At 44.9% G+C, this 26,924-nt stretch overlaps 1 protein-coding gene across 1 annotated transcript; it reads right to left on the reverse strand.

The window, feature by feature from the left end:
* Positions 1-26,924, reverse strand: LOC137519494 (ly6/PLAUR domain-containing protein 2-like). Its single transcript, XM_068238450.1, has 3 exons — positions 26,873-26,924; positions 4,820-4,924; positions 1-1,561 (listed from the first exon to the last, which is right to left on the reverse strand). The coding sequence occupies exons 1-3, from the start codon at positions 26,922-26,924 to the stop codon at positions 1,326-1,328; spliced, it is 393 nt and encodes a 130-aa protein (XP_068094551.1). The 3' UTR covers positions 1-1,325.

Genomic DNA, 26,924 nt, shown 5'->3' on the forward strand with positions numbered 1-26,924 from the left:
TTGTGAGGGGTGTGTATCTACTTTATTAACATTATACTGTTTATGTACAGCCTGGGCCTTTACAGGTTAGAATAGAAATTCAATCAGACTTGCAACAATCAACAAAGTAATGTCCATTAAGCTGGTAAACTAACCATCCATCCCTTTCTTAATGGAACCAGAAGTTGGATATATGAATTCCATAAAGTACAGTGTGCTAAGACTAGCTCTGTGGTGCCCCCAGCCTACAGTCGTCACCCCCAGGCATGTGCCTAGTTTGCCTATGCCAGGAATGGCTCTGACTATTACTTTCCTGTAATCAGACTCTCTCAGTAAAATGAGCAAATCTGTAGTCACAGAATACTAGAGCGAGTAGAGAGAAGGCCTGCAAATTAAGAGGGAAAACAAAATACCAGAGGACTGGAGAGGAGGTCCTAGAAAACAAGTAAGTGAAGAGGATCCTATATTCCTATTGGTTGGAGCCCGCCACCACAGTTCTACAGTCTAACTCAAATTCATGGCGATAACCTCCCGAAGGACTCCATGACATCACAGAAGGAGGAGCTTCAAAGAATATTTGTTAAAGACGCATATAATCAGCTGTGACTGCTCCTGATGTAGGAACAGGTATTTTTTAAAGTGGAGCTGAACTCTTGTACAGGACAGAAGCAAAACATAGAGAAGTGCACCCTGTATGTATTTAGAGAGTTTAGCCTGTTTAATCCCCCCTCATCTGTGTCTAATCACAAGTTGTAATTTGTTCTCTCCCCTGTGTCACATGACTGCCACGGCAGAGATGGCAGAAAAGCTCATTTGAAAGCACAGGCTGTTAATATACCTACTTCCATAAAAGCAGGAAGTAGACACACTGCAGATTTATTTATTTTTTTAGGGTTTGTATCAGCTGTAACAAAGAAATCCTTTTTTAGGGCTTATTCACAGTGGGACGTTGTGTTGTAATGCGACATTAAAGTCACAACGCAGCATTACAATGCAATGCAAAGAAAAGGTGGTAATGTACATTAACTTTAAGTACAGTGAAGCATATAGGCAATGAAAAGTATGCTTCCCTGTACCTGGTAACGTGTGCGTTTAGAGGTAATGCACTGCAGCAGTACAATACTATAACGCTACACGTTACAATGCAGCGCTAACGTCACACTGTGACCGCCCCATAGGGTTAGCATTGCAGTGCGGTGACCTGCTTTATAAGAGTTTATACCGCAGCTCCCCAACGTCCCGCTGTGAATGTGGCCTAACAGTTATTATGCTGTATCTTTCAGAGCAGAGAGAAGGTCTGAGTTCAGGTCCGCTTTATTGAGCAGCAGCATCTGAGCACCATGAGATTACAGGTGGAGCATGACGCCCAGGAGACCGGCAGCAGCGGCCATCAGGAGGAGGCCGCTGGACAAGCTGCTGGCTCCATTGCCGAAGTTGAAGTTGTTGCTGCCCAGCGTCATGGTGTTGCACAGGTTGGTGGAGCAGCAGTTTTCAGTGGCCGAGACGACGGTGAAGTTCTGGTTGGAGGCGAGGCAGGCGGAAGAGCAATACTTGTTCATAAATGTCACTACTGCGGCATTAACTGCAAGAGACAACAGGGAGATCAGCGGTGAGATACGGGGAGAGGCAAGTATTCTTTCTGACATGTTTACTAGCACGTGTATGCCTGCTGGACACTGCACAGGCTGGAGGATAGGTAGGAAAAAATGGCGCACAGCTCCAATGCACCCTTCTGGCGCGCCATACAGAACATCAGTAAATCAGTATTTACCGTTGTTAACTGTAACTTTCTGGCGCGCGGCTGCCCGAAGTGCTTAAAACGCTATTTTGTGTTTTTTAATGTTAAAACATTAAATAGCCTTTTAACATTAAAACGTTATTTAATGTTTTAACATTACAACACAAAATAGCGTTTTAAACTCTTTAGCGGGGGCTCCGTGCGCCATTCTTTCCCCGCCACCGTTTTTGACTGTATGCATCCAGATGTCCCTGTATCAGTAAATAAATGTAAACACTAACACTTCAATAGCAGCACTATTCTCCTATTAGACTCAAAGCCCATTGAGGGTTGCAGTCACTTTGGACATTTACACCATATCACCTATGGGGGGGGGGGTGTAACACTCTAGGGGGCGTGGCCTATGGAAAAGGTGTGAGCCAGTGACATCATTAAAGTGGATCCGAGGTGAACTTTTACTCATTGCATGTTTGTTTTTGAGTTTTGTTTTTTGTTTGTTTGTTTGTTTCTTTTGTTTTTGTTCTTTCTTGCTTGCTGGTGACTTACATTACATTTTATTCATAAGGTGTGAAAATATCACCTGGGAGAAATGTATGAGAAAAAGTGAATTAGAATGGCCCTCTGTATCTTATTGCACACCTCCCAACTATTTGAGATGAGAAAGAGGGACACTTTAGCCACACCCTTTATCACGCCCCCGTCACACCCCTAGTCACGCATACCATAAAGATTCCATAAGAAAAATATGTTGTTTTATAAGTCAAACCACACTGGTCCTTTCTATCCTGGTTCATTTCCTTCATAGTAACATTTTATAATTAGTAATATATCAATTTAAAGGATGGGAATAAAGTTTAAAGTCAAACAAATTTTTTAATATAGAAATATATATATTTACATAGAAAGAGGGACAAAGTCCTGAAAGAGGGACAAATGAGGAGGAGAGAGGGACAGAGGGACAGGGCTCCCAAAGAGGGACAGTTGGAGATATGTGTATTGCAGTTGCACTTCTGACTGGCTGGCCGGTGGGTTTACTGTATGTAATAATTCTCCACCATCTCACTAATCACCTTGCTACTGCATATTATAGATCAGGAGGCTGCATCCATGTGTGTTTTTCAGATATGAATTGCCACCCTCAGCCCTGCATGACCTGTCTGCTATTATAGTGATTATATAAGCAGTGTTGCCCCGCCCTTGCTGTTCTGGTTATTAATATTTTTAATATGTATGCCTGTTTAAATAAAGCTCTGATTATTTTCTGATGGCGTATGGGTCTGGTGCGGTGCTTCGGACTTCCTGGTGCCGTGCTTCGGACTTCCTGTTCTTTGCTTTGTGTATTTGATTGTTTGGGTTTCTTTCTGCACATTCTTTCTCATCATAGATTCGTTATACCACCTAAAAGGTGGCCACACACAATACAGTAAAATGATCCGATTTTACAGAAATTCGATAAATATGATCGGATCTCCCGAAAAAAATCAAAAGCTTTTTTTTCATTCGACTGAAAAATCCGATCGGATTTCCGTTTTTTTTTTTTTCAATTTGTATCAATCCGGAATGCTAGAAATTTTTCTTAAATTTCCCTAAAGACTGTATGGTGTTTGTTAGATTGTCAATTTATTAATATACACACCATAATTGGGGGAAAAGTGAACATAGGTGTGTGCAGACATTTGCACAGGAGGATCTCGGGAAAGGTGGGGTAGGATGGACTGGGGTGGGAGTGTTGGTTGGGGGTAGGAGTGACTGTAGGACAGTGCAGTTTCTAGGCTAAAATGCACCCAGGGCGAGGGTGTAAAAATTGCGCCCCCCCCCCCCCCCCCCGCGAGCAAGGTATGGGTGCCCGCAGTATAGGTTAGCCAGGTCTAGTTGCACTTAGTATAGGTCCCCCCCAGTATAGGTAGCCAAGAATAGGTACCCCAGTATAGGTAGCCAGGCATAGGTGAGCCAGTATAGTTGACCCCGCTATAGGTTAGCCAGGTAGGTGCCTTCAGTATAGGTAGCCAGTATAGTTGCCCCCAGTATAGGTTAGATAGTCAGGCGCCCCCGGTATAAGTTAGATAGGTAGGTGCCCCAGTACAGGTTATTTAGGTAGGTGCCTGCAATATAGGTAGCCAGTATAGTGGCCACCTGTATAGGCTAGCTAGGTAGGTGCCCCCAATACAGGTTAAATAAGTGCCCCCAGTATAGGTTAGATAGGTAGCTGCCCCCCAGTGTAGGTTAGATTAGGTAGCTGCCTCCCAGTGTAGGTTAGATAGGTAGCTGCCCCCAGTGTAGGTTAGATTAGGTAGCTGCCTCCCAGTGTAGGTTAGATAGGTAGCTGCCCCCCAGTGTAGGTTAGATTAGGTAGCTGCCTCCCAGTGTAGGTTAGATAGGTAGGTGCCCCCAGCGTAGGTTAGATTAGGTAGGTGCCCCCAGCGTAGGTTAGATTAGGTAGGTGCCCCCAGGATAGGTTAGATAGCTAGCTGTCCCCTATAGTGGAGGGGGGAGCCGGAGCCGCGGGGAGGACAGCCCGACCTCTCCCTCCCTCTCCCGGGCGCCCTCCGTGCTCCCCCCTCAGATGCAGAGCGAGCAGCCGGGAAGCGCTGTTTGCAACTCACCTGCCTGGCTCCAAGCGCTGCTCTCTCGCCGCTGGTCTGTCTCCTCTCTCTGCATACATGCTGATACATGCGGCTTCCGGCTAAACAGGAAGCAGTGTGTATCCGCAGTATGCAGAGAGAAGAGACAGACCAGCGGCGAGAGAGCAGCGCTTGGAGCCAGGCAGGTGAGTTGCAAACAGCGCTTCCCGGCTGCTCGCTCTGCATCTGAGGGGGGAGCACGGAGGGCGCCCGGGAGAGGGAGGGAGAGGTCGGGCTGTCCTCCCCGCGGCTCCGGCTCCCCCCTCCATTATAGCGCCCCCCTCCCAACAGCGCCCCGGGCGGCGGCACGCCCCGCACGGGGGTAGAAACGGCCCTGCTGTAGGATATGTAGACACTTGCACTGTAGGTTCTCAGAGGTACGATGGACTGTAGGGTATGTAGATATTTGCTCAGTAGGATCTCAGAAGGGGGATGGACTGGGGTGGGGTGGAGGCGTTGGGGTAGGATGGACTGTACTTACCGACTGCTGTTCCACAGTAAGGGGTTGATCCGGTGCAGTTTGTCGTGGACAGGCACTTCTGGTCATCCGTTGCCATAGTACACGTGTAACACTGCAAGCAGAGACCTGGGAAACAAGAAGGTTGTAGTTAGTTGTCATATTCTGTACACTTCTAAAATGGAAGTTGGCCTAGATGCCTTCTCCAGCCCCTGGACCTCCACGTAAGGACACAATGCTGAGGAGGTCCAGCTCATTCCAGAACCTTCTGCTTCTGCAGATATTCAGGGCCGATCAAAAGCAGCATTTACACTTATCCTAGACTGGCTGTCTGCAGGATTAACACCTGTGTCTTCCTACCCGAGACCAAAGGACAGGACCACACGTTTGTTTCCATCTATCCTATACCTGAGTAACCTATACTGTGGCACCTATACCTGGGTAACCTATACTGCGGCACCTATGCCTGGGTGACCTATACTGCAGTATCTATACCTAAGTAATAAATACTGCGGTTTTACGGTTGTGATTCCCACTCGATTCCCCGCACGTGAATCCGGATGTGATTTTTCAGCCTTGTGACGTCAATAAGATGCGTTCAAATTTGCTTTTGAGGAAAACACTTGCAGCATACAATCGCATCATGTATCCGCATGCTATAGCTGTGCATGGCACCACTAGAGGGACTTGGATGCAATCTCCCATCACAGCAAGCGCCGACACTGCACCTCACGCATGCCAGAACCGTGGGATGGGCGTGGCCGGATTTCAGGCAAGGTCACATAGGCCCCAGGACACCAGGAAAGCAAGGGGCGGGCTGTGGGCAGGGTGGCAGTAGTAGTTAGTCTGCCAAACATTCGTCCTGCTACACAGAGTTTGTACATAACGATGGGCGGCTACCAACAGCTGGATCTGGCTGAAGGGGCAGCAAATGGACTGTCACTCATCGAATGTGCCGCTCGCCAAGGAGCTTACAATCGAATCCCTGCCACCATGTGACTAACTGTCCATCTTATAATGTAATCCCTGCCATCATGTCACTAACTGTCCTCACAGCAGTTTAGAATGTAATTTCTGACATCATGTCACTAACTGTCCTCAGAGAACCTCATAATCTAATCACTGCCATCATGTCACTAACTATCCTCAGATGATATTATAATGTAATCCCTGCCATCATGTCACTAACTGTCCTCAGATGAGTTTATAATGTAATCCCTACCATCATGTCACTAACTGTCCTCAGAGGATCATATAATGTAATCCCTGCCATCATGTCACTAACTGTCCTCAGAGGAGTTTATGAAGATAATCCCTGCCATCATGTCACTAACTGTCCTCCAAGGAGCCTAACATAGCTGGTGATAGAAGGCCTTGGGTGGTAAAAAGTGCAAATCCAGCCCTGGGGCTTGGGCCCTAATAGTGGACAGTTTAATGCTTTGTGCCTACTCAAAGTTGTCCACTAGATGGCACTCTAGATAAGGGAAGTTTATACAGCTGTATTGTACAGCAAATAATATAAATTATGCATTTATACAGCACTGACATTTTCCACAGCACTTTACAGGGTATTTTTTAACTATTTGCATCACTATCTGTAACAAAGAGTTGTTCGAAAGTTAATTTCTATCACAACCTTCATCTAATTCCAACTGTGGGCTAAACCAATTAACTTATCAGTATATTTTTGGGATGTTGGAAGAAACCGTTGTCCCCAGAGGAAACCCAGGGAGAATACAAACTCCATGCAGATGGTGTCCTGGCCATGATTAGACACTGGGACTGTAGTGACGCATTGCAGGAGTGTAATCCCTGCGATGCCTCTTTGCTATTATTATTAATTAATCTATATATATAAAATCGAGTGTGTGTGTGTGTGTACAGTGTGTGTGTGTGTACAGTGTGTGCGTGTGGTGTGTGTGTGTGTACTGTGTGTGTGTGTGTGTGTGTGTGTGTGTGTGTATAGTGTGTGTGTGTGTGTGTACAGTGTGTGTGTGTGTGTGTGTGTGTGTACAGTGTGTGTGTGTGTATAGTGTGTGTGTGGTGTGTGTGTGTGTACAGTGTGTGTGCGTGTGGTGTGTGTGTGTGTGTGTGTGGTGTGTGTGTGTGTGTACAGTGTGTGCGTGTGTACAGTGTGTGTGTGCGTGTGGTGTGTGTGTGTGTACAGTGTGTGTGTGTGTGTACAGTGTGTGGTGTGTGTGTGTGTGTGTGTGTGTGTGTACAGTGTGTGTGTGTGTGTGTATAGTGTGTGTGTGTGTGTGTGTGTACAGTGTGTGTGTGTGTGTGTATAGTGTGTGTGTGTGTGTGTGTGTACAGTGTGTGTGTGTGTGTGTGTGTGTGTGTGTACAGTGTGTGTGTGTGTGGTGTGTGTACAGTGTGTGTGTGTGGTGTGTGTGTGTGTGTGTGTGTGTGTGTGTGTGTACTGTGTGTGTGTGTGTGGTGTGTGTGTGTGTGTGTGTGTGTGTCTATGTGCCGCGATCACGCGAAAATGGCTTGACCGATTTGAACGAAACTTGCTACACAGATCCCTTACTACCCGGGATGATATGTTCTGGGGGTCTCGCGGCCCCCCTGCACACATGGGCGGAGCTACAAACAGCAAATCAGATTTCACCCATTCAAGTCAATGGGAAAAGTGTAAAAGGCTGCCATTCTGCCAGTAATCAAGCCAGAGTCCCCACACTTGGCACAGTTGGTCACTTGGTAACCGAGCTTACGAATCCAGGAAAAGTGGGAGGAGCATAACATAGCCAATCAAATTGCAGCTATTCATTTTAAATGGGAAAATGTAAACTGCAACCATTCTTAGACTGTTAATCGCAGGGTTCTCAAACTTGCCACACTTGGTCACTGGGTGAATGAGATTAAGATTCAAGAAAGTGGGTGGAGCCTACAACAGCTAATCAAAATTCACCTATTGATTTTCAAGGGGAATATTTAAATAGAGATGTGGCGAACGGTTCCCGAACCGTTCGCCGGCGAACATCTCTAAATTCATGGGCCTCTTACTACTTCCGGGTCGCAATGACCCGGAGTAGTACGCCTGCGCTGCCCGGCGGAGCGCGTCCTAGATCGCGCTCCCGTTGCCGGGCACTCTCTGCGCATGTGCGTGACGTCATGAGTGACGTCACGCTCATGCGCAGAGAGCGCCCGGCAACAGGAGCGCGATCTAGGACGCGCTCCTCCGGGCAGCGCAGGCGTACTACTCCGGGTCATTGCGACCCGGAAGTAGTAAGAGGCCCAGAGAGGTTCGCCAGGCGAACTGTTCGGCCCAACTCTATATTTAAACTGCTGCTATTCTTACACTTTTAATGGCAGAGGCTTCAAACTTGCTACAGTCGGTCATTGGGTGACTGGGGTTCAAATTCACTAAAGGGGCGGGGCCATAAACAGCCAATCAGATTTCCTTGGTGGATAAACTGCTTTCATTCACACATTTTGGATGCCAGGAACCTGAAAGCTCTCAAACTTGGTCATTGAGTGACTGTGTGTCAAGGTTACAAAAAGTGGGCGGAGCCAAAACAACTTTTACTGGGAAAATATAAACTGCAGCCATTCTTACACCGTTAATGGCAGGGTTCTCAAACTTTGCACAGTTGGTCATTGGGTGACAGATTAAGATTTTGGAAGGTGGGTGGAGCATACAACAGCCAATAAAAATTCACCTTTTGATTTTCAAAGGGAATATTTCATCTGCTACCATTCTCTTATACTGGTAAAAGCAGATGCCTCAAACCTGGTACAGTTGGTCACTGGGTGACTAGGGTCCAAATTCAGGAAGGGGGCGGAGCCACGACAGCCAGATTTGTTTATTTTTAAATGGGAATATACAAAGTATTGATACCAAGGACCCCAAAGCTGATAAATTTGATAATTGAGTGACTGTATGTCAAGGTTAGAAAAAGTGGGCGGTGCCAACAACTTCATTTTTTACATTGCAGGGTTCCCAAACTTTACACAATTGGCTACTGGGTGACTGGGATGAATATTCAGAAATGTGGGTGGAGCCTACAACAGTCAATCAAAATGTACCTATTGATTTTCAAGAGGAATATTCACATTGCTACCATTCTTACACTGTTAGTGGCAGAGGTCTCAAACCTGATACAGTCAGTCATTGGGTGACTGGGGTCCAAATTCACTAAAGGGGTGGAGCCACAAACAGCCAATCAGATTTGTTAGATTGATTTCAGCCATTCTGTTATAGGCAGGGTTCTCAAACGTGACACAGTTGGCCACTGGGTGATTGTGACTAATATTCAGAAAAGTGGGTGGAGCCTACAGCAGCCAATCAAAATTCACCTTTTGATTTTCAAGGGGAATATTTACATTGCTGCCATTCATGCACTCTTAATGGCAGAGGCCTAACATCTGCTACAGTCAGTCACTGGGAGACTGGGGTGAAGGGAGCTGGCCAAAAACAGCCAATCAGATTTGTTTAATTTCAATGGTAAAATGCAACTTATTGATGCCAAAGACCCCAAAGCTCATAAACTTGGTCATTAAGTGACTGTATGTCAAGATTAGAAATAGTGGGCGGAGCCAAAAAAAACCCTTTTTTTACATGGGGAAATGTAAACTGCAGCTTTTCTTACACTGTTAATGGCACGGTTCTCAAACTTCACACAGTTGGTCACTGGGTGACTAGGATTAATATTCGGAAAAGTAGGTGGAGCCTACAAGAGCCAATCAAAATTCACCTATTGATTTTCAAGGGGAATATTGAAACTGCAGCCATTCTCACACTGTTAATAGCAGAGGCCTCAAACCTGCTACAGTCGGTCGTTAAGTGTTTGGGGTTCAAATTCAGTAAAGGGGCGGAGCCAAAAACAGCCAGATTTCTTTGCTGGATAAACTGCTTCCATTAGCACAATTTTGATGCCAGGAACCCAAAAGCTCACAAACTTGGTCATTGAGTAGTGACTGTGTGTCAATGTTACAAAAAGTGGGTGGAGTTAAAAACAGATTTTTCTGGGAAATTATCATGTAGATAGGGCTTAAGCCTTACCAGGGCTGTTGATTTGGTACAAAAATCATGAGCACTGCGCAAGTAGTGTAACATATAACCGCAGTAACAATTGTGTTACCCAGGCACAACAGGTCACGCTCATTTCAGCGGTACATTGCTGGCGTTACTAAATGTTATTTTGCCATGCATTTTGCGCTACTTGTGCACAGCAATATTAATACTGCTTCATGCATCAGCCATTTAAATATACAACCAACAGCCGCCCACATGTAATCTGACTGGACACAGGCTGGCTCAGCCCACGGGATGCCAGACACAATATAAGCATATATCAGCACATAACCCCCTCTACTGACGGGAAGCACACGCAAGTCCTGTACACACGATCGATGATCTGCAGCTGAGACAGTTGTTCAGCACCATCTCAGCAGAGACCGCTATCCTGTAGAATTGAAGAAGTAACCACTGAGCTAGCTCCGACCAGAGACCGCCGCTATCTCACAAAGGTCCATAAGCCATTCACTTTTCTCCTAGGTGATATTTTCACAACTTGTCATAAGATGCCACCAGCAAGCAAAATAACTCAAAATAATTATAGTATTTTTTCACCCACTTTTTGGTACTTTTTCAATTTAAAATGCTTAAAAGCTATTCTAAAGGGAATATGAAAGATAACTCTGGAGAAAAAAGAAATTGAATATGGCCCAATTGTTTATCCTCCACCACAGCGGATTCCTAAAGCAAGCCTGTTTTGCTCATGCTTATCCACCCCACTAGATGGCGCTACCTTGTGCCCAGTCACCCCTCCTCACCACTGAACTGCAACTGGACCACATGTCTATTGGGCGCTTATTCCAAGAAGTGTCAGCCTAACGATCGAGCAACAATCCTGAAAGGAGACAGTCACCAGAACTGTGCAGAGGGCAATTCAGTACACGCTGCAAAGCATCATGAAGGATAATCATAGCACAGCAATTATAATTATGAATAAAATAGTTCAGCACTATAATCTATATATATAAAATCGGATGTATGTATGTGTGTGTGTATGTGCCGCGATCACGCGAAAACGGCTTGACCGATTTGAACGAAACTTGGTATACAGATCCCGTACTACCTGGGATGATCGGTTCTGGGGGTCTCGCGGCCCCCCTGCACACCTGGGCGGAGCTACAAACAGCAAATCAGATTTCACCCATTCAAGTCAATGGAAAAAATGTAAAAAGCTGCCATTCTCACAGTAATCAAGCCAGAGTCCCCACACTTGGCACAGTTGGTCACTTGGTGACTGAGGTTACAAATCCAGGAAAAGTGGGCGGAGCATAAAACAGCCAATCACATTTCAGCCATTCATTTTAAATGGAAAAATGTAAACTGCAGCCCTTCTTCACTGTTAATGGCAGGGTTCTCAAACTTAGCACAGCTGGTTACTGGGTGACTGAGATTAATATTCAGAAAAGTGGGTGGAGCCTAAAAATGCCAATCAAAAATCACATGTCACTTTTCAAGGAGAATATTAAAATTGCTGCCATTCTTGCCCTGTTAATGGCACAAGCCTCAAACCTGGTACAGTTGGTCATTGGGTCACTGGGGTTCAAATTCAGAAAAGGGGACAGAGCCTCAAACAGTGAATCAGATTTGTTTAATTTAATGGGAAAATACAAATTACTGATGCCAAGGACCCCAAAACTCACAAACTTGGGCATTGAGTAGTGACTTTGTGTCCAGGTTACAAAAAGTGGGCGGAGCCAAAAACAAATTTCAATAGGAAAGTGTAAACAAACTGCAGCCCTTCTTACACTGTTTGTTTATTTCAGGGTTCCCAATCTTTGCCCAGATGGTCACTGAGTGACTGAGATTAATATTCAGGGAAGTGGGTGGAGCCTATAATAGCCAATCAAAATTCACCTGTTGATTTTCAAATGGAATATTTAAATTGCTGCCATTTTTACACTGTTAATAGCAGATGCCTCAAACCTGCTACAGTTGGTCATTGGGTGACTGGGGTTCAAATGCTGGAGAGGGGTGGAGCCACAAACAGCCTATCTGATTTGTTTAATTTCTATGGGAATATACAAATTATTGATGCCAAGGACTCCAAAGCTCACAAACCTGGTCATTGAGTGTTTGTGTGTTAGGGTTAGAAAGTGGGCGGAGCCAACACCAGTCGAATACATACCCGGGCAACGCGGAGTCTACAGTGGGTGGAGACAAATACAAATTTCACTGGGAAAATGTAAACTGCAGCCATTCTGTTAATGGCAGGGTTTTTAAACTTTGCACAGTTGGTCACTGGGTGACTGGGATTAATATTCAGAAAAGTGGGGTGAGCCTACAAAAGTGAATCAAACTTCACCTGTTGCTTTTCAAGGGGAATATTTAATTGCTACCATTCTTGAACTGTTAATGGCACAGGCCTCAAACCTGGTACAGTTGGTTATTGGGTGACTGGGGTTCAAATTCAGAAGAGGGGGTGGAGCCACACACAGCCAATCAGATTTGTTTCATTTCAATGCAGATTGATACCAAAGACCGCAAAGCTCACAAACTTGGTTATTGAGTAATTGTGTGTTAGGGTTAGAAAAAGTAGGTGGAGCCAACACCAGCCAAATACATACCCGGGTAACGCTGGGCCATCAGCTAGTAGAGTTATATAATATGAATGATGTTGCGTGTAGACATCTCAGAACTGTCTGGCTGCCAATCCTCTATATGGCCTAGTGCACACCAGAGCGGTTCGGCTGCGTTTTGCGATCCGCTTGCGGATGCGGATCCGCTAGGGTAATGTATCTTAATGGGCTGGTGCACACCAGAGCGGGAGGCGTTTTGCTGAAACGCATACTCCCGGGCTGCTGCAGATTTTGTATTGCGGATGCGTTTCTGCCTCAATGTTAAGTATAGGAAAACCGCAAACCGCTCTGAAAAACGGCAGTTCAGAGCGGTTTTGCAGGCGTTTTTGTTACAGTAGCTGTTCAGTAACAGCTTTATTGTAACAATACATGAAATCTACTACACCAAAACCGCTACACAAAACCGCAAAATGCTAGCTGAAATGCTACAGAAAAATAAGAAAAAGCGTTTCACAATCTGCTAGCATTTTGCGGATCTGCTAGCGGGTTTTGGTGTGCACCGGGCCTATGAGCTTCTGTTTACTTTTTGTCGGAATTGTGTATAAATGATTTTCAGTCAATCCATGATGCTTCCAATTCATTATACATACTTCAGGGTTATCAATAAGTCATTTATCATTCCTTCAAACTCAAACATTACTATAAAGGATTGGCTACGACAAGCTGAAGTAACTACTTAAAGGTCAACTGTATTCAGAGAGATATGGAGGCTGCCATGTTTATTTCCTAACACCTGATCTGCTGCATGCTTGTTCAGGGGCTATGGCTAAGGGCCCGTTTCCACTGTTGCGACGCGATTTCGCCGGCATCCCGACGCTTGTAAAAACGCATGCGGATGCGTTTCCGCATGCGTTTTTACCTGCGATTTCGCGTGCGACCCTGCCATGCGAAATTAACCATGACTCTGCCAGGGCAAAATAACATTGAAAAAGGTGCAAAATCGCAAGCGAATCGCGGGTAAAAACGCATGTAAAAAACGCATGCATTTTTCCTATTAAATACATTAGCGGCGATTCGCATGGATTCCCAACGCAGGCGAATTCTGTGGGTCCCGTCGTGCAGATTTGGCCCGCCGCCAAATCGCTCCCGCACGCCGCACATATGGGAACAGCCCCGGCCACTTCAATGTACCAAGCGAATCCGCATGTCGGCGCCGCATGCGGATTCGCTATGGTGGAAACGAGCCCTAAATGTATTAGAGGCAGAGGAGCAGCAGGGCTGGTCAGCCTCCATATCCCTTTGGTTGCAGTTGTCCTTTCCCAGTAAGACGTTGCAGGCGCACATTAGAGCAGCCAGTAACGCAGCCTAACTCACAGCAATGTAAAATGAATGGGCTGTTCACAGTGCCCACGTTGCGTTACATGTAACGCTACACGTTCCCATAAGGTGCAGCATGCTGTGCGTTCTAGCGGCTTTAGCCGCGTTAGACTGTGTGCACATGCTCAGTGATGTGGGTTTTTTTATTTTTGGGGGCGGAGAGGAGGCGGGGAGAGTCCGCTAATGCGGCCAGCCACATGGCTATTTAATATTCACTGCACTGCAGTGTTTATTTCCTTATTGGCTGGCAGGACCACGTGACGCGGAGTGTTCCGCTCACATGGTCTCCGCAGCACATAGGACAAAACAGGAGCACCAAGAGCTGCTTAACGCAGCTCTAGGTAGCGTCCTGCTCCAACACCACCAGGCATTACGTTAGGGGCACGTTATGCGACCTATAACGTCCCCTAAAACGCAACGTCCTGGTGGGAAAGAGGCCTAAGGTGGCCACAGACGGTATGATTTTTCTGTGCAATTTTACTGCTATTGTACAAAAAAAAGGTTTTTTTTATTATTATTATTCAACAGAGAAGTCTTTGAAATTGAAAGGTTTTTTTGTTTTTTTGGGGGGGTTCTTTCCGATTGGACATGTTGGAAAACTCAGAGCAACTTTATCAAGAATTGTATAGTGTGGGATAAATTGTCAAATTGTATTCAATCTGAATAACTTGTACGTAACTATTCAGTACAAACCAAACTATATTTATTGTTTGTATAAAAAACAATAAAAGATAGAATTATGAAAGAATGTGTGTATATGTATATTGTATTTAAAAAAAATGGAAAGAGTATGGTGGTAGGTAGTGTGTAAATAATACAGGTGGAAAGTGATTGTTAGGTAGAAGGACTTGTTCACACTATCAGTGTTTGCTGATTTTTTTTTTTAAGCGCTGGCGATTGGTGGTGGTTTGATGAATAAATACCTAGATTGTAAGCTCACAAGGGCAGGGACCTCCTCCTAGTGTTTCTCATATTGCTGTAATTTTAACATATGCCCATGTACCAACTACACATCAACTATGTATGTATTTGTATTTCTACTATTCAATGTCATGACTGTACAGTGTCTGGTATTTCTTATGTATATATGTTCCCCATTATTTGTTTGTACTATGTACAGCGCTACAGAAGATGTTGGTGCTATACAAATTAAAAAAAAAAAATAATAATAATAAATACATTGTATGTATTCATTTCCGGGTTAAAGAGTTCACTTCCGGACTGACATCAGCAGGTGAAAGACACATCACGCCACAAAAGCGCTTAGAAAAGTGCTTTTCTAAGTGAAAATTGTTAGGAAAAGCAATGACAAAATCGCTCTATAAATCGCTCAGCGCGTGCGATAGCGCTGGCGATTTATAATGTGAAAAAGGCTTTAACCTCCTTGCCGGTTATCCCGAGCTCAGCTCGGGGTAACCTGCGCAGGAGGATTTCTCAGGCCCCGCTGGGCCGATTTGCATAATTTTTTTCTTCCTACACGCAGCTAGAACTACCCGCCGATTCGCCGCTACCCGCCGTGCCGAGTCGCCCCCCCCCGCCCCAGACCCCTGCGCAGCCTGGCCAATCAGTGCCAGGCAGCGCTGAGGGGCGGATCGGGATTCCCTGTGACGTCCCGACGTCGGTGACGTCATCCCGCCCCGTCGCCATGGCGACCGGGGAAGCCCTGCAGGAAATCCCGTTCTGAACGGGATTTCCTGCTTACTCTGATCGCCGAAGGCGATCGGAGTGGGTGGGGGGATGCTGCCGCTTAGCGGCTATCATGTAGCGAGCCCTGGGCTCGCTACATGATTTTAAAAACAATTTAATTAAAAAAAAGTGCTGCGCTGCCTCCTTGCCGATACACCACACAGTTTTTATATTTCTTTTCAATCAGAATTACAATATATTTTTTTCTGATTGATTGTAACATTTGACAAATCTGCCCACTGTATCACACATTCGTATCACATTTTTACCCAATTATGAAAAAAAAATTGCATGGATTTTAAGGCTGCTTTCACAGTGGGACGTTACAGGCACATGTTAGTGTAGCCTGTAACGCAGCCCAACTCACAGTAATGAAAAATCAATGGGCTGTTCACAGTGCCCACGTTGCGTTACAGTGTAACGCAGCACAGTGCTGCATGCTGTACGTTATACTGGGCTAAGCCACGTTAGACTGTTTGCACATGCTCAGTAGTGTTGGAGGAGGAGGTCTCCCCTCCTCCTCCGCTGCCAGCCACATGGCTAATTAATATTCACTGCATGGTGTGACGTGCAGTGTTTACTTCCTGGAGCACCGCTCTGTGCGGTGATTGGCCGGCGGGACCACGCGGTGATTGACTGGCGGGCGCCCAAGAGTACGCATCACGGCATCACAGGACGCATGAAGAGCTGCATAACGCGGCTCGATCGGATCTGATCCAGCTTCAACCCCACTATGCGTTGCGTTAGGTGCACGTTATGCGACCTTAACGTAGCACATAACGCAACGTCTTAGTGGGAAAGAAGCCTTAATCAAGAAAGTGACAATCTAACCTACACCATTCAATTTTCATAAAAATGTATCAGTAAAATCAGCCACTCCTGATTGCCTCTAGGTAGCCACACACCATACAATAAACTGATCCAATTTTACGGCAATTTGCAATCAATTTGCAACAATCAGTTGTACAGAACAATCAAAACCTTTTTTGTAATCATTTGAGAAATCTGATCAATTTTACATTTTTTTTTCGATTTAAATAAGTAAGTAGTGGTACATTTTTTCTGATCGATTTTTATGAAACTCTAGGATAGATTGTCAATTTCTTAATGTATGGATCCAAGAAATTTTGTTACAATTAATCTGATAAATTGATTGTAATTCTTGATTTGATAAGTGACTACCTTTAAAAAAACAAAACCGGAAATTCTAACATTTCTCACTCAAACAGAAAAAAAGCGTGACTTTTCTGTACAACCAATTGTTCTTTATCAAATTGGTGTAAAATTGGATCTTTTTATTGTATGGTGTGTGGCCACCTTAACTGTACAGTACATTGGTCAGATTTTTTAAATGTTATAATCAATTAGAAAAATTGATTGTAATCATTGGATGGAACAGAAATTTAAAAAAAATGTACGGTGTTACATTTCAAAAATCCATATTAAAAAAGGTGTCTTAAAAATATCAAAAATCTAAAAGATCAAAGGCTGATTATTAAGTGTTTTTTAATCCAACCAATTTTTTCGCCATATATGATGTTTTCTTTTTTTTTCTAAATGAAATCACAGCAATCTCGATCATGTGTGGTACCTGCACAACTTTCTCGGTTCCTTCAAAAAAAAATAAAATGAAAAACTGGATTGTTTATTGGAATTGAAGAAACTATTTAAAGGAATTATAACGTGTGGCCATCTTTAGCTACTCCCGATGCACCTGTATCATTTGCAGGCATCTGGCTGTTAGCACACGTCTAGTAAAAATAAAATCAGTTTCACAAACAATGCTCAGCTTTATTTGAGATATGGGAGGAAACCAGAGTTTCTGGAGGAAACCCATAAAACACAGGCAGGTCATACAAACTACAAGCAGACTGTCTGTTGTCCACAATTCAGAGTGCTGTCCCAGTGTGACTAAAGATCTATATTCAGCACTTGAAGGCCTCGGCAGAGGCACGGAGCTGCCTGTGCAATGCATGGCCACTGCGTGGAGGTGATCTCGCTGCTTCCTGCGCAATGCAGCCGTGGTCATGCACAGAGGGGAGCACGGGTGCAGAGACCGCTCAAGAAGCGCAGCTTAGTGCGGCAGCGCAAGTAACATTTTCAGAGTAGGCATGCTACTGCTGTATCATGCACTACTAACTTACTCGTGCTCCCCCCAAAACGAACGGCCGCTCCAGTTGTCCCACACTGGACCCTGTCAGCTCCAGTGACTTTGTAGGACGAGATCCCTGCACTTTCATTGGCCCAATAGGTTGCCTGTCACTTGACCAAAGTGCAGGGATCTCGTCCTACAAAGTGAATCAACCCCCAAGTCAGCTAGCTAATTGTACAAGCAGTTAGTAGGTATTCCTCCTGTCTGGCTCTCGGGGAAATTGCTGATTTTGCTGAAACCCAAGAGAAGCTGAAGACGTGTCTGACATTTCCGCTGCCCGGCGGATGAACTGTATACACATCACCATGGCAACAGGGATGTGAGCTCTACTGTCCCAGTTTGGAACATATTGTATGGCTCTCACAGAATTACATTTTAAATGATGTAGCGTTCATGGCTCTCTCAGCCAAAAATGTTCCTGACCCCTGATCTGGACTCTTACTGTATAAATAAGACACCAGTGTCAGGAGGTGGCTGGTTTAGGCGATTATATTCCAGACCAGAGGGATAAACAGGTCTGGTCGGTTAAGTCAGATTTTTATACTAGGTGTAAAAACAAAACACAGACTTGTAACAAAAAACACAGTCTATGAACGTTCTGCCTTTAGGTAATGACTCGGAATTCCAGCAGGTTTTCTATTGTTCCTGGTAAATATGTGTGTGGGGGCCTGGGGGGGAGGCAGGTATGGTGCTCAGGGCCTGCTGGAGTAAGCTGCGATTGCTAATATGGGAGAATTATCCCCGCCTGATTAACAGAGTTCTGAATGAGCCCTTAAAAAGAACCTTAACTGAAAATAAAAAGTCAAAATAACCATACACAGGTCATACCTACCTCCTGTGTAGTCTACTCATCAATCTCTTTCTCCTCTCCTGCGTCCCATTTGTCCACTGTGATCAATGGAATTCTCCGTCCTCCATTTTAAAAATGGCCATTACCCCATAACAGCTTTCTGGTCAGCACACTGTTACACTGTAATATCACCCACTGGAGCCATAGGGAAACATGGACATTACCTTGCACTTTAAGTTGTAACTGACAGCAGCTGATACATAACTGACAGCAACTGATATATTTCAGTTCTGAATATTGTCAGAACTGGAAAGGATCACTGTAAGAAGAAAATGGTGAGGTTCTGAGAGGAACTGACTGTGAGGTTAATACTGTATGCAATATTCATTTGCAGCTATGTCATGTGTTTATTTTAACCACTTTATCCACCACTACAGTATATCTACGTCCTCTGTGACTTCATCTAAGCCACGAGTCAGTAGATATACGTCTTGTAGCAGAAGCAGTGCTGTGCAGGACTGGGCTTGCTCCTGTGCACATTTCTGGCACTAAGGGTTACACACAGGATTTAGAAGTTCCCTGCCAGCAAAGCTGGATGTATCTGAAGTGCAGATAATGTTATCTTGTATTTAATTGTATCAAGTGAGGAATGTAAACAAACACTTCTGTGACACTGCAGGCTCTGCTGAACAAAGTCAGGCAATCAGAAAGCATTTCTGCTTACCTAAAGCTGGCCATACACTGGCCCGATTTACAGCCGTTTCGACAGCAGATTCGATCACTGGGATCGAATCTGCTGCCAATCGTTCGCGCTACACGCCGAATTTCGATCCATTTCGTCCGATCGCGCCGTGCGGAAAATAACCGTCGATCGCCCGCGGGTAAAGAGCGCATCGCTAGCGGCGTTCGAGTGCCCGACGACCGACGCAATAGAGCCGCATACATTACCTGCTCCGCCGGCGCGACTGCCCCCGGTCACCGCTGCTCTGTCTCCGCTCTGCTCTGGTCTCCGGCATGCCTTCACTTATTCCTGCCCGGCAGGAAGTTTAAACAGTAGAGGGCGCTCTGTTTAAACTTCCTGCCGGGCAGGAAGAAGTGAAGCATGCTGGAGCCGGAGACCAGAGCGGAGACGAAGAGCGGAGAGAGACCCGGGAGTCGCGCCGGCGGAGCAGGTAATGTATGCGGCGGGGGGGGGGGGAGCGGCGGCAGCACCACCACCACAGATTGTGATCAGTTTCAGGCTGAAATCGGTTCACAATCTGTTTGCAGTAAAGGCAGCCATACGATCCCTCTCTGATCAGATTCCATCAGATAGGGATCTGTCTGTTGGTCGAATCTGATGGCAAATCGACCAGTGTATGGCCACCTTTAGAACATGAATAAAGCAGTTATAAATAAAATGCAAAGTCAGCTCTCAGAGCAAAAAAAGTGTACTTTGGGAACGTATCATTTCTAAATGAATAATAATACTTATGCACAAAAGCAAATATGATAACCGTATGGCATATAGAAAGTAGGAAAACATGTTTTTATTGAATATTATGTCAGGGTTTTATACCGCTTTAAAACAGAAGGAAATGTGCAATAATTCAGCTACATCCAGAGCCGCTGGTGTATAGCAAGCCTATAGCTTTAAAGAGGAACTCCAGTGAAAATAATGTAATAAAAAAAGTGCTTCATTTTTACAATAATTATGTATAAATGATTTAGTCAGTGTTTGCTCATTGTAATATCTTTCCTCTCCCCGATTCACATTCTGACATTTATTACATGGTGACATTGTTACTGTGGGCAGGTTATGTAGCTGCTCCTAGCTGTTCTGGCCGTTACAGACAGCTGTAAACAGCCATTTCCTGCCTGTGTACATTGATACATTGTGGCAGTTTGCCCAGAGGACCGCGGTACTCAGAGCTTCTTGTGGGAGGGGTTTCACCACAATATCAGTCATACAGCGCCCCCTGATGGTCTGTTTGTGAAATGCAATAGATTTGTCATGTAAAAGGGGGTATCAGCTACTGATTGGGATAAAGTTAAATTCTTGGTCAGAGTTTCTCTTTAAGTATTACACAGCCACACCAACCCCAAGCTATAGGCTTGCTATACACCAGCGGTTCTGGATGCTTGTCTGGCTTACAAGGGCGAAAAGAGATAATTTGCATATTCAGTAGTGGTGCATTGTGGGTAACCACATATGTTCACTTATATTTGATCAAATAAATGATATCTGCACTGCAACAGACATTACAGTGAACACAACGCACAGGCCATCCAATAAGAACCCTGCAAGCTGGCACAGAGGGTTCCAGCTATTAGCCAAGGTAAAGGGTTGGCGATGGGGAAGAGGGGGATATCAGCGTTATATACCGCACCGTGCTGCCTCATAAAGGCGCATGTGAGCTGTTTTACTAGACAGACAATGGCCTCAATTCACTAAGCTTTATCAAACACTTTACCGAACTTTTGATAATTTACCTCATGGGTAAAATATAATTTTGAATTCACTAAGGTGTTATATATTTATCCAATGTCTTATCAATACAACGTTTAATAACTCTATAACACCTTAGTGAATTCAAAATTAGATCTTACCCATGAGTTAAATTATCAAACGTTCGGTAAAGTGTTTGATAAAGCTTAGTGAATTGAGGCCATTGAACTGCCTGCACTACACCAATTTCACCGCAAGCTTTACCTGATCTGCCCATCGTTTTATACCTGTCACCCTGGTGGCTGCACTGCTACGTCCATACATAATATCAGCTGAAAATATTATAACTAATCATCTTTCTTTAAAAAAGAGCCAATTAAGACAACCAGTTCATCCTTGAAAAAAATGCTGATATTCTTTTTGCATTAATTTTTGCGAAAATAATGGTAACTTTCCAGTAAATATAGCACCAAAAAATACTTTTGTAATGAGTACAACGAAACAAAACAATATTTCGCTCTAAAATCATTTTTTGCTGTAAAAAAAAAAAAAAAAATCGGCAAAAAGTGCATTGTGAATTTTTGAAAAAATGTATTTCTTGAAATAGAAAATGCTATTTTCGATGCTAAAAATGACTGAAGTGAAAATTCTCGAGCAACAAGGCTTGGACAGGATCTTCCACCCTCTCCCAGCATGGAGCTCTTACCGATCTCGGCCACGCAGAGCAGCGTCAGGGCGCTTAGTACAACGCTCCTCATCCTGCGTCTTCTCCGCGGACTTGTCCTGTAACGCTCCTTCTCTGGTGAGGATTTCACACTGAATGGGGCCGGTAGCTTCTCGCTCTGCTTTCTGTGATCAGTGTAACAGGACAGACCAGTTTTTTTCTGACACTAACACTTTTTTAGGTATGTTTTTTGTCCTTTGGTGACGTCACAGCAATGTGGGAGTTCTGGTTCCAGCCTGATGGCCTCCTGACCTTCAGAACATTGCATTGTTGGACTTCCCTGCCTTCTACAAATATCATGCTTATATCACCTGTATTTGCTGTAGGATGATTTATATTTGATGCGGAGTACTTCCAGCGGTAATGGATCACCATAACGGATTGGCCAATCACTGTCAGGAACTGTATAGGTAAGGCGCAGGTCTAGGTATGTTTACAGCACATCAATACATTTCCCAGCAGCAGAGAGGAGCCTGGTCACAGAAATGGAGCAGTATTGCATTTCACGTGGCCAGGCAGATGTCCTGAAATATCCTGTCTGGTCCTGTTTCCTGTCTGCACACCCTCTCTATGAATCAGAGTCAGAGCAATGCAAGGCATCTCTGTAAATCACATATGTGTTATCTCTTATATACTGACTTCTTTCTGCTCCGTATCACCTATGTGTCTGATCCATATTAGCAGATGTATGCTCGATGGGTATTGTACAGGCTATGGGATAGGCTGCAGCAGGCAGGCGTGGTTTGAAAATTAGTTTTAGCGAGTACAGAGAGGGCGCAAAACTGGAGTTCCAAACAGGACATTCAGCAGAAGAATAAAAAGGATGGCCGGAGGAAAGAAGGACCTGGAGGGGTCTAAAGAGTCCAGTCTTCTCCCCAGAAATTTTTTTCCAGCCGGGTGGTATGAAATAATAGCCGGGTGGCATGAAAAAGTAGTCGGGTGGGGTAATATGAGAAAATGATGGGCTGGTACTTCTGTGCGCAACTCTCCTCATAGCAAAGGAAGAGGTGAGCCGGTGACAGCCGGGTGCTCAACAAAACTAGCCGGGTGCAGCACCCGCCTAAAAGAGCCTGCGGAGGACACTGGAGTCTCTACTCTGCTTTCCAAAAATCATTATGCAAATTGTATTTAAGTGTCATAAAGATTATTTTGTTTTTCAATTAAACTCATGGCTGGTATTGTGTCTCTTTTGATCACTGAAATCAATCTCTGACGCCTCTGATAACTAGTTTGCCAGGTGAGCCCGATTAACCACTTGAGGACCGCAGTGTTAAACCCCCCTAAATACCAGGCCTTGTTTTGTCAAATAGACCACTACAGCTTTAAGGCCAAGCTGCAGGGAGCTCAGCACACAAGTGATTTCCCCCCTTTTCTCCAGATTGCCCCCCGATTGTTTGTTTGTTTATTTAATGTTATATACTTGTTTTCTTATTAAAATATCCTGTATTTTGGTGATAACATATCCCCCCCTCCCCCGCCAGCCAATCCCCGTGATCAGCTGTCATAGGCCATGACAGCCGAACACCTCAGATCCCCTGGAGGGGACAGCCGTGTCACACCCTGTACGGGTAATTAGACGGCGTTTCCGCCCACCAAGCAGGACAAGCGCGATCGCCTGCAAAACAGAGCCCCAGGACTTTATGGCGATCAACGTTACGCGGTCAGCTAGTAGTTAAAAGAGAAACTACTAAAAAAATGCATTATGAGAAAGAAAAATGATCTTTCTGCTGCCAAAAACTGTGAAATAGTTGAATGCCTTGGACTAGGTATGAAAACCTTTATATTTCATAAAGATGTAAGCATGATCATCATACTGTTAAAAGATTTGTGGCTGACTCAGGGCACACACGGGTTTCTGCAGATTAAAGCAAAATGAGGAAGGGTTCTGCCAAACAAATACGTCAGATTAAGAGAGCAGCTGCTAAAATGCCATTACAAAACACATATTTGAAGCCTCTGGTGCCTCCCGAGTCCCGCTAACATCCAAGTGCAGGATTCTCCAGAGAATTTTGGTGCATAAACCTTCTATTCAGCCTCCCCTAACCTAAGCTCACAAGCAGGAACAGCTGCAGTGGGCCCAGAACTACTAGAAGAAGAATTTCCAAACAGTCTTGTTTACTGATAAGTGCCGTGCAACGCTTCATGGTCCAGATGGATGGAGTGGTGGATGGTTGGTGGACGGCCACCACATCCCAACAAGGCTGCAATGTCAGCAACAGTGGCGTAGCAATAGGGGGTGCAGAGGTTGCGACAGCACCGGGGACCTTGGGCCAGAGGGGTCCAGAGGGGCCTTCCCTTAACCACAGTATTAGCTCTATATTGGTCCTGTGCTGGTAATAATCACTTCCATAGATACTTTAAAGTGAACCAGAGATTACTAAAATAAAACATTTTATACATACCTGGGGCTTCCACCAGCCCCATCCGCCTGGTTCACTCCCACGCTGCCGTCCTCTGCTGCCCACAGCTACGGGATCCAGGTCCCGTCACTGATGTCATCGGAGCCAGCCTACGCAGGAGAAGTGCGCCCTCTACGTATCTCTCCAGCGGCGCAAACAGCGCACTTCTCCTACGCTAGACTTGCCCCAATGATATCAGTGACGGGACCCAGTTCCCGTAGCTGTGGGCAGCGGAGGGCGGCGGCGTGGCAGCGAACCAGGCGGATGGGGCTGGAGGAAGCCCCAGGTATGTATAAAATGTTTTATTTTAGTCATTTCTGGTTTACTTTAAAGAAACTCTGAAGCGAGTCTAAATTCACTTTTTTAACTTGTAATCATGTTAAGCACTATAAGCCCTGCTAAACCGCCACCATCCCTGCGGCAAAACGAGGGGTTTATAACCCCCAAATCCCCTCTGCTCAGTCCGGGAACCAATTTCTGCTTGAGGCAGATCTTTGGTCTGTAGCTCTGCCTCTTCGCGCATCAATCCCCGCTGATCGCCGCCCCTCCCCGCCCCCTCAGTCTTCCTTCACTGAGAGGGGCGGGGAGAGGCGGAGATCCACTAGCAGATTGATGCACATGGAGGCAGAGCTGCACCCCTAAGCTCTGCCTCAAGCAGGAAGCACTCCCCGGACTGAACAGAGGGGATTTGGGGGGTATAAACCCCTTGTTTTTCCGCAGGGATAGCAGCGGTTTAGCAGGGCTTATAGTGCTTAACATGATTACAAGTTAAAAAAGTGAATTTAGACTCGCTTCAGAGTCTCTTTAAGTAGTTGTAATTGATAACAAGCTGTTCCCCATCCCCTTCTTGCACCTCTGACATTGTGGTTATCCTTGGCAGGTTGTGGAGTACTGTATCAATTGCTATCTATAGAATGCATGGGGGGGGGGGCAATGTAAACCTTGCACCAGGGCCCACAGCACCTTAGCTATGCCACTGGCCAGCAAGGAGGAGGCAGAGTAATGTGTTGGGCTGGAATCATGAGAAGTGAGCTGGTTGGCCCCTTTAGGGCTCCAGAAGGTGTGAAAATGAACTTTAAAAAATAATGTGGAGTTTCTGACTGACCAATTTTTTCCGTGAGACAAAAAGAAGAACCGTATTTTCCGTGATAAAATCATCTTCATGCAGGACAATGTACCATCTCATGCTGCAAGGATTACCTCTGCATCACTGGCTGCTTTCGGCATAGGAGAGACAATCATAGGACTTGGTACAATAGACTAAGCTGTGATAACTTATACTGTTTCCGCGCGCATTTTCATGTTTGCGCACGATTGCAAATTATTGTGTGCAATCACAAATTATCGCGCACAATCGCAAATTTTCTTGTGAAAACGTGATAGTTTTCACATGAAAATTCCTGATTCCGCGTGATAATTTGCGATCCCGCGCAAACGTGAAAATGTGCACGAAAACGACCGTGATATGAGTTATCGCAGTTTACTGAATCATGGTGTGGGCCTCATCCTCCCCTGACCTCAGTCCTATTGAGAACCTTTGGAGCAACCTCCAGCAGAAGATCTATAAGGGTGGGAGGCAGTTTACATCCAAACAGCAGCTCTGGGAGGCGATCCTGACATCCTGCAAACAAATTCAAGCAGAAACTCTCCAAAACTCACACATTGTATGGATGCAAGAATTGTAAAGCTGCTCTCAGATAAGGGGTCCTATGTTCAGATGTAATATAACCTGTTAAGATAGTTTTCATTGAAATAACTTTTGGATTTCAGTAAATATTGTAATGCTGCAGATTCAACAAATTTCCATTTTCAGTTCTTTTTACAACCTATAGGAGGTTTTGAAACTCTGTTGTGCGTAATCATTTGGAACAGAAGATTTTAAGTTTTTATCTTTGCAAATTATACCGTTGTTGTTATGAGGAAGTTTGTTCAGTAACATTCCAATCATAAATAATCAAAGGGCTGAAATTATGCTGACTGCCACTTGCATCAACTACGGTAGTTAGGAAAACCAGCGTAAACTATCTATACTATAAACTATATTGAAACACGGTGTATATCAGCGGCAGCAGGGTGGGCCACTCATCCTGACACTAAAGTGACTGGGGGGCAAATATAACATGTATGCTTACTGGTGCCCTAAACTCCGCCCCTTAAGCCCGACAGCATTCCGCTTTGTTGTAAGGGTCCTCACCAAGCAAGGACTTTTACAACACAGAAGAACGCTGCCAGCATAATGCATAACCACCGCCAGCAGGGGGCGGAGGGTGAGTGCTGCAGCCTGTACCTGTGCACCGCAGTGAAGGGGGAAAGCAGAGCAGCTCCTGGGGACATTTGCACCACAGGAAAGGAGAGCAGCGGCGTCTCCACATCAGGAGGGGTGAGGAAGGGGTCATGTGTGGTCTCTCTCACATAAAGCGCCTGTAGGCACAAGCCTACAGTGCCTTATGGTAGATCCAGCCCTGGCCATGTGTGCGGGATGGATCCAGCCATGTGACACTGAACTGACTGCACTACACCAATTTCACCGTGAGCTTGATCAGATAATGCCACCTCTCTCCGCCCATCATTTTATGTCTGTCACCCTGGTAACGCACTGCTACGTCCATACAGATTATCAGCTAAAAATATTATAACTAATAATCTTTCTTTAAAAAAATGCCAAATAAGACAACCAGCCCATCTTTGGACTAGCGATGATCAAAAATGCCAAAATTCTTTTTCGCATTAATTTTCGCAAAAATAATGTTAAATTAGACTTTATAAGAAATAATTTTGTAATGAGTTTGTGATATTTCGCACTAAAATAAATATATATAAAAATAATAAAATAAACGGTAAAAATAAAAATTTTCCCCCCAAAAAACCAATGTATTTTTGCAAAAATTTTATCGAAAATGCCAGGTAAAAATTCTCAAGCAATTCTCGAGCAATACTGCTTTGGACAGAATCTTCCACCCTCTCCCAGGATGGAGCGCTTACCGATCTCGGCCACGCAGAGCAGCGTCAGGGCGCTCAGTACAACGCTCCTCAT

Source organism: Hyperolius riggenbachi, chromosome 5 (genome assembly GCF_040937935.1).
Source record: "Hyperolius riggenbachi isolate aHypRig1 chromosome 5, aHypRig1.pri, whole genome shotgun sequence".
Classification (NCBI taxonomy): domain Eukaryota; kingdom Metazoa; phylum Chordata; class Amphibia; order Anura; family Hyperoliidae; genus Hyperolius; species Hyperolius riggenbachi.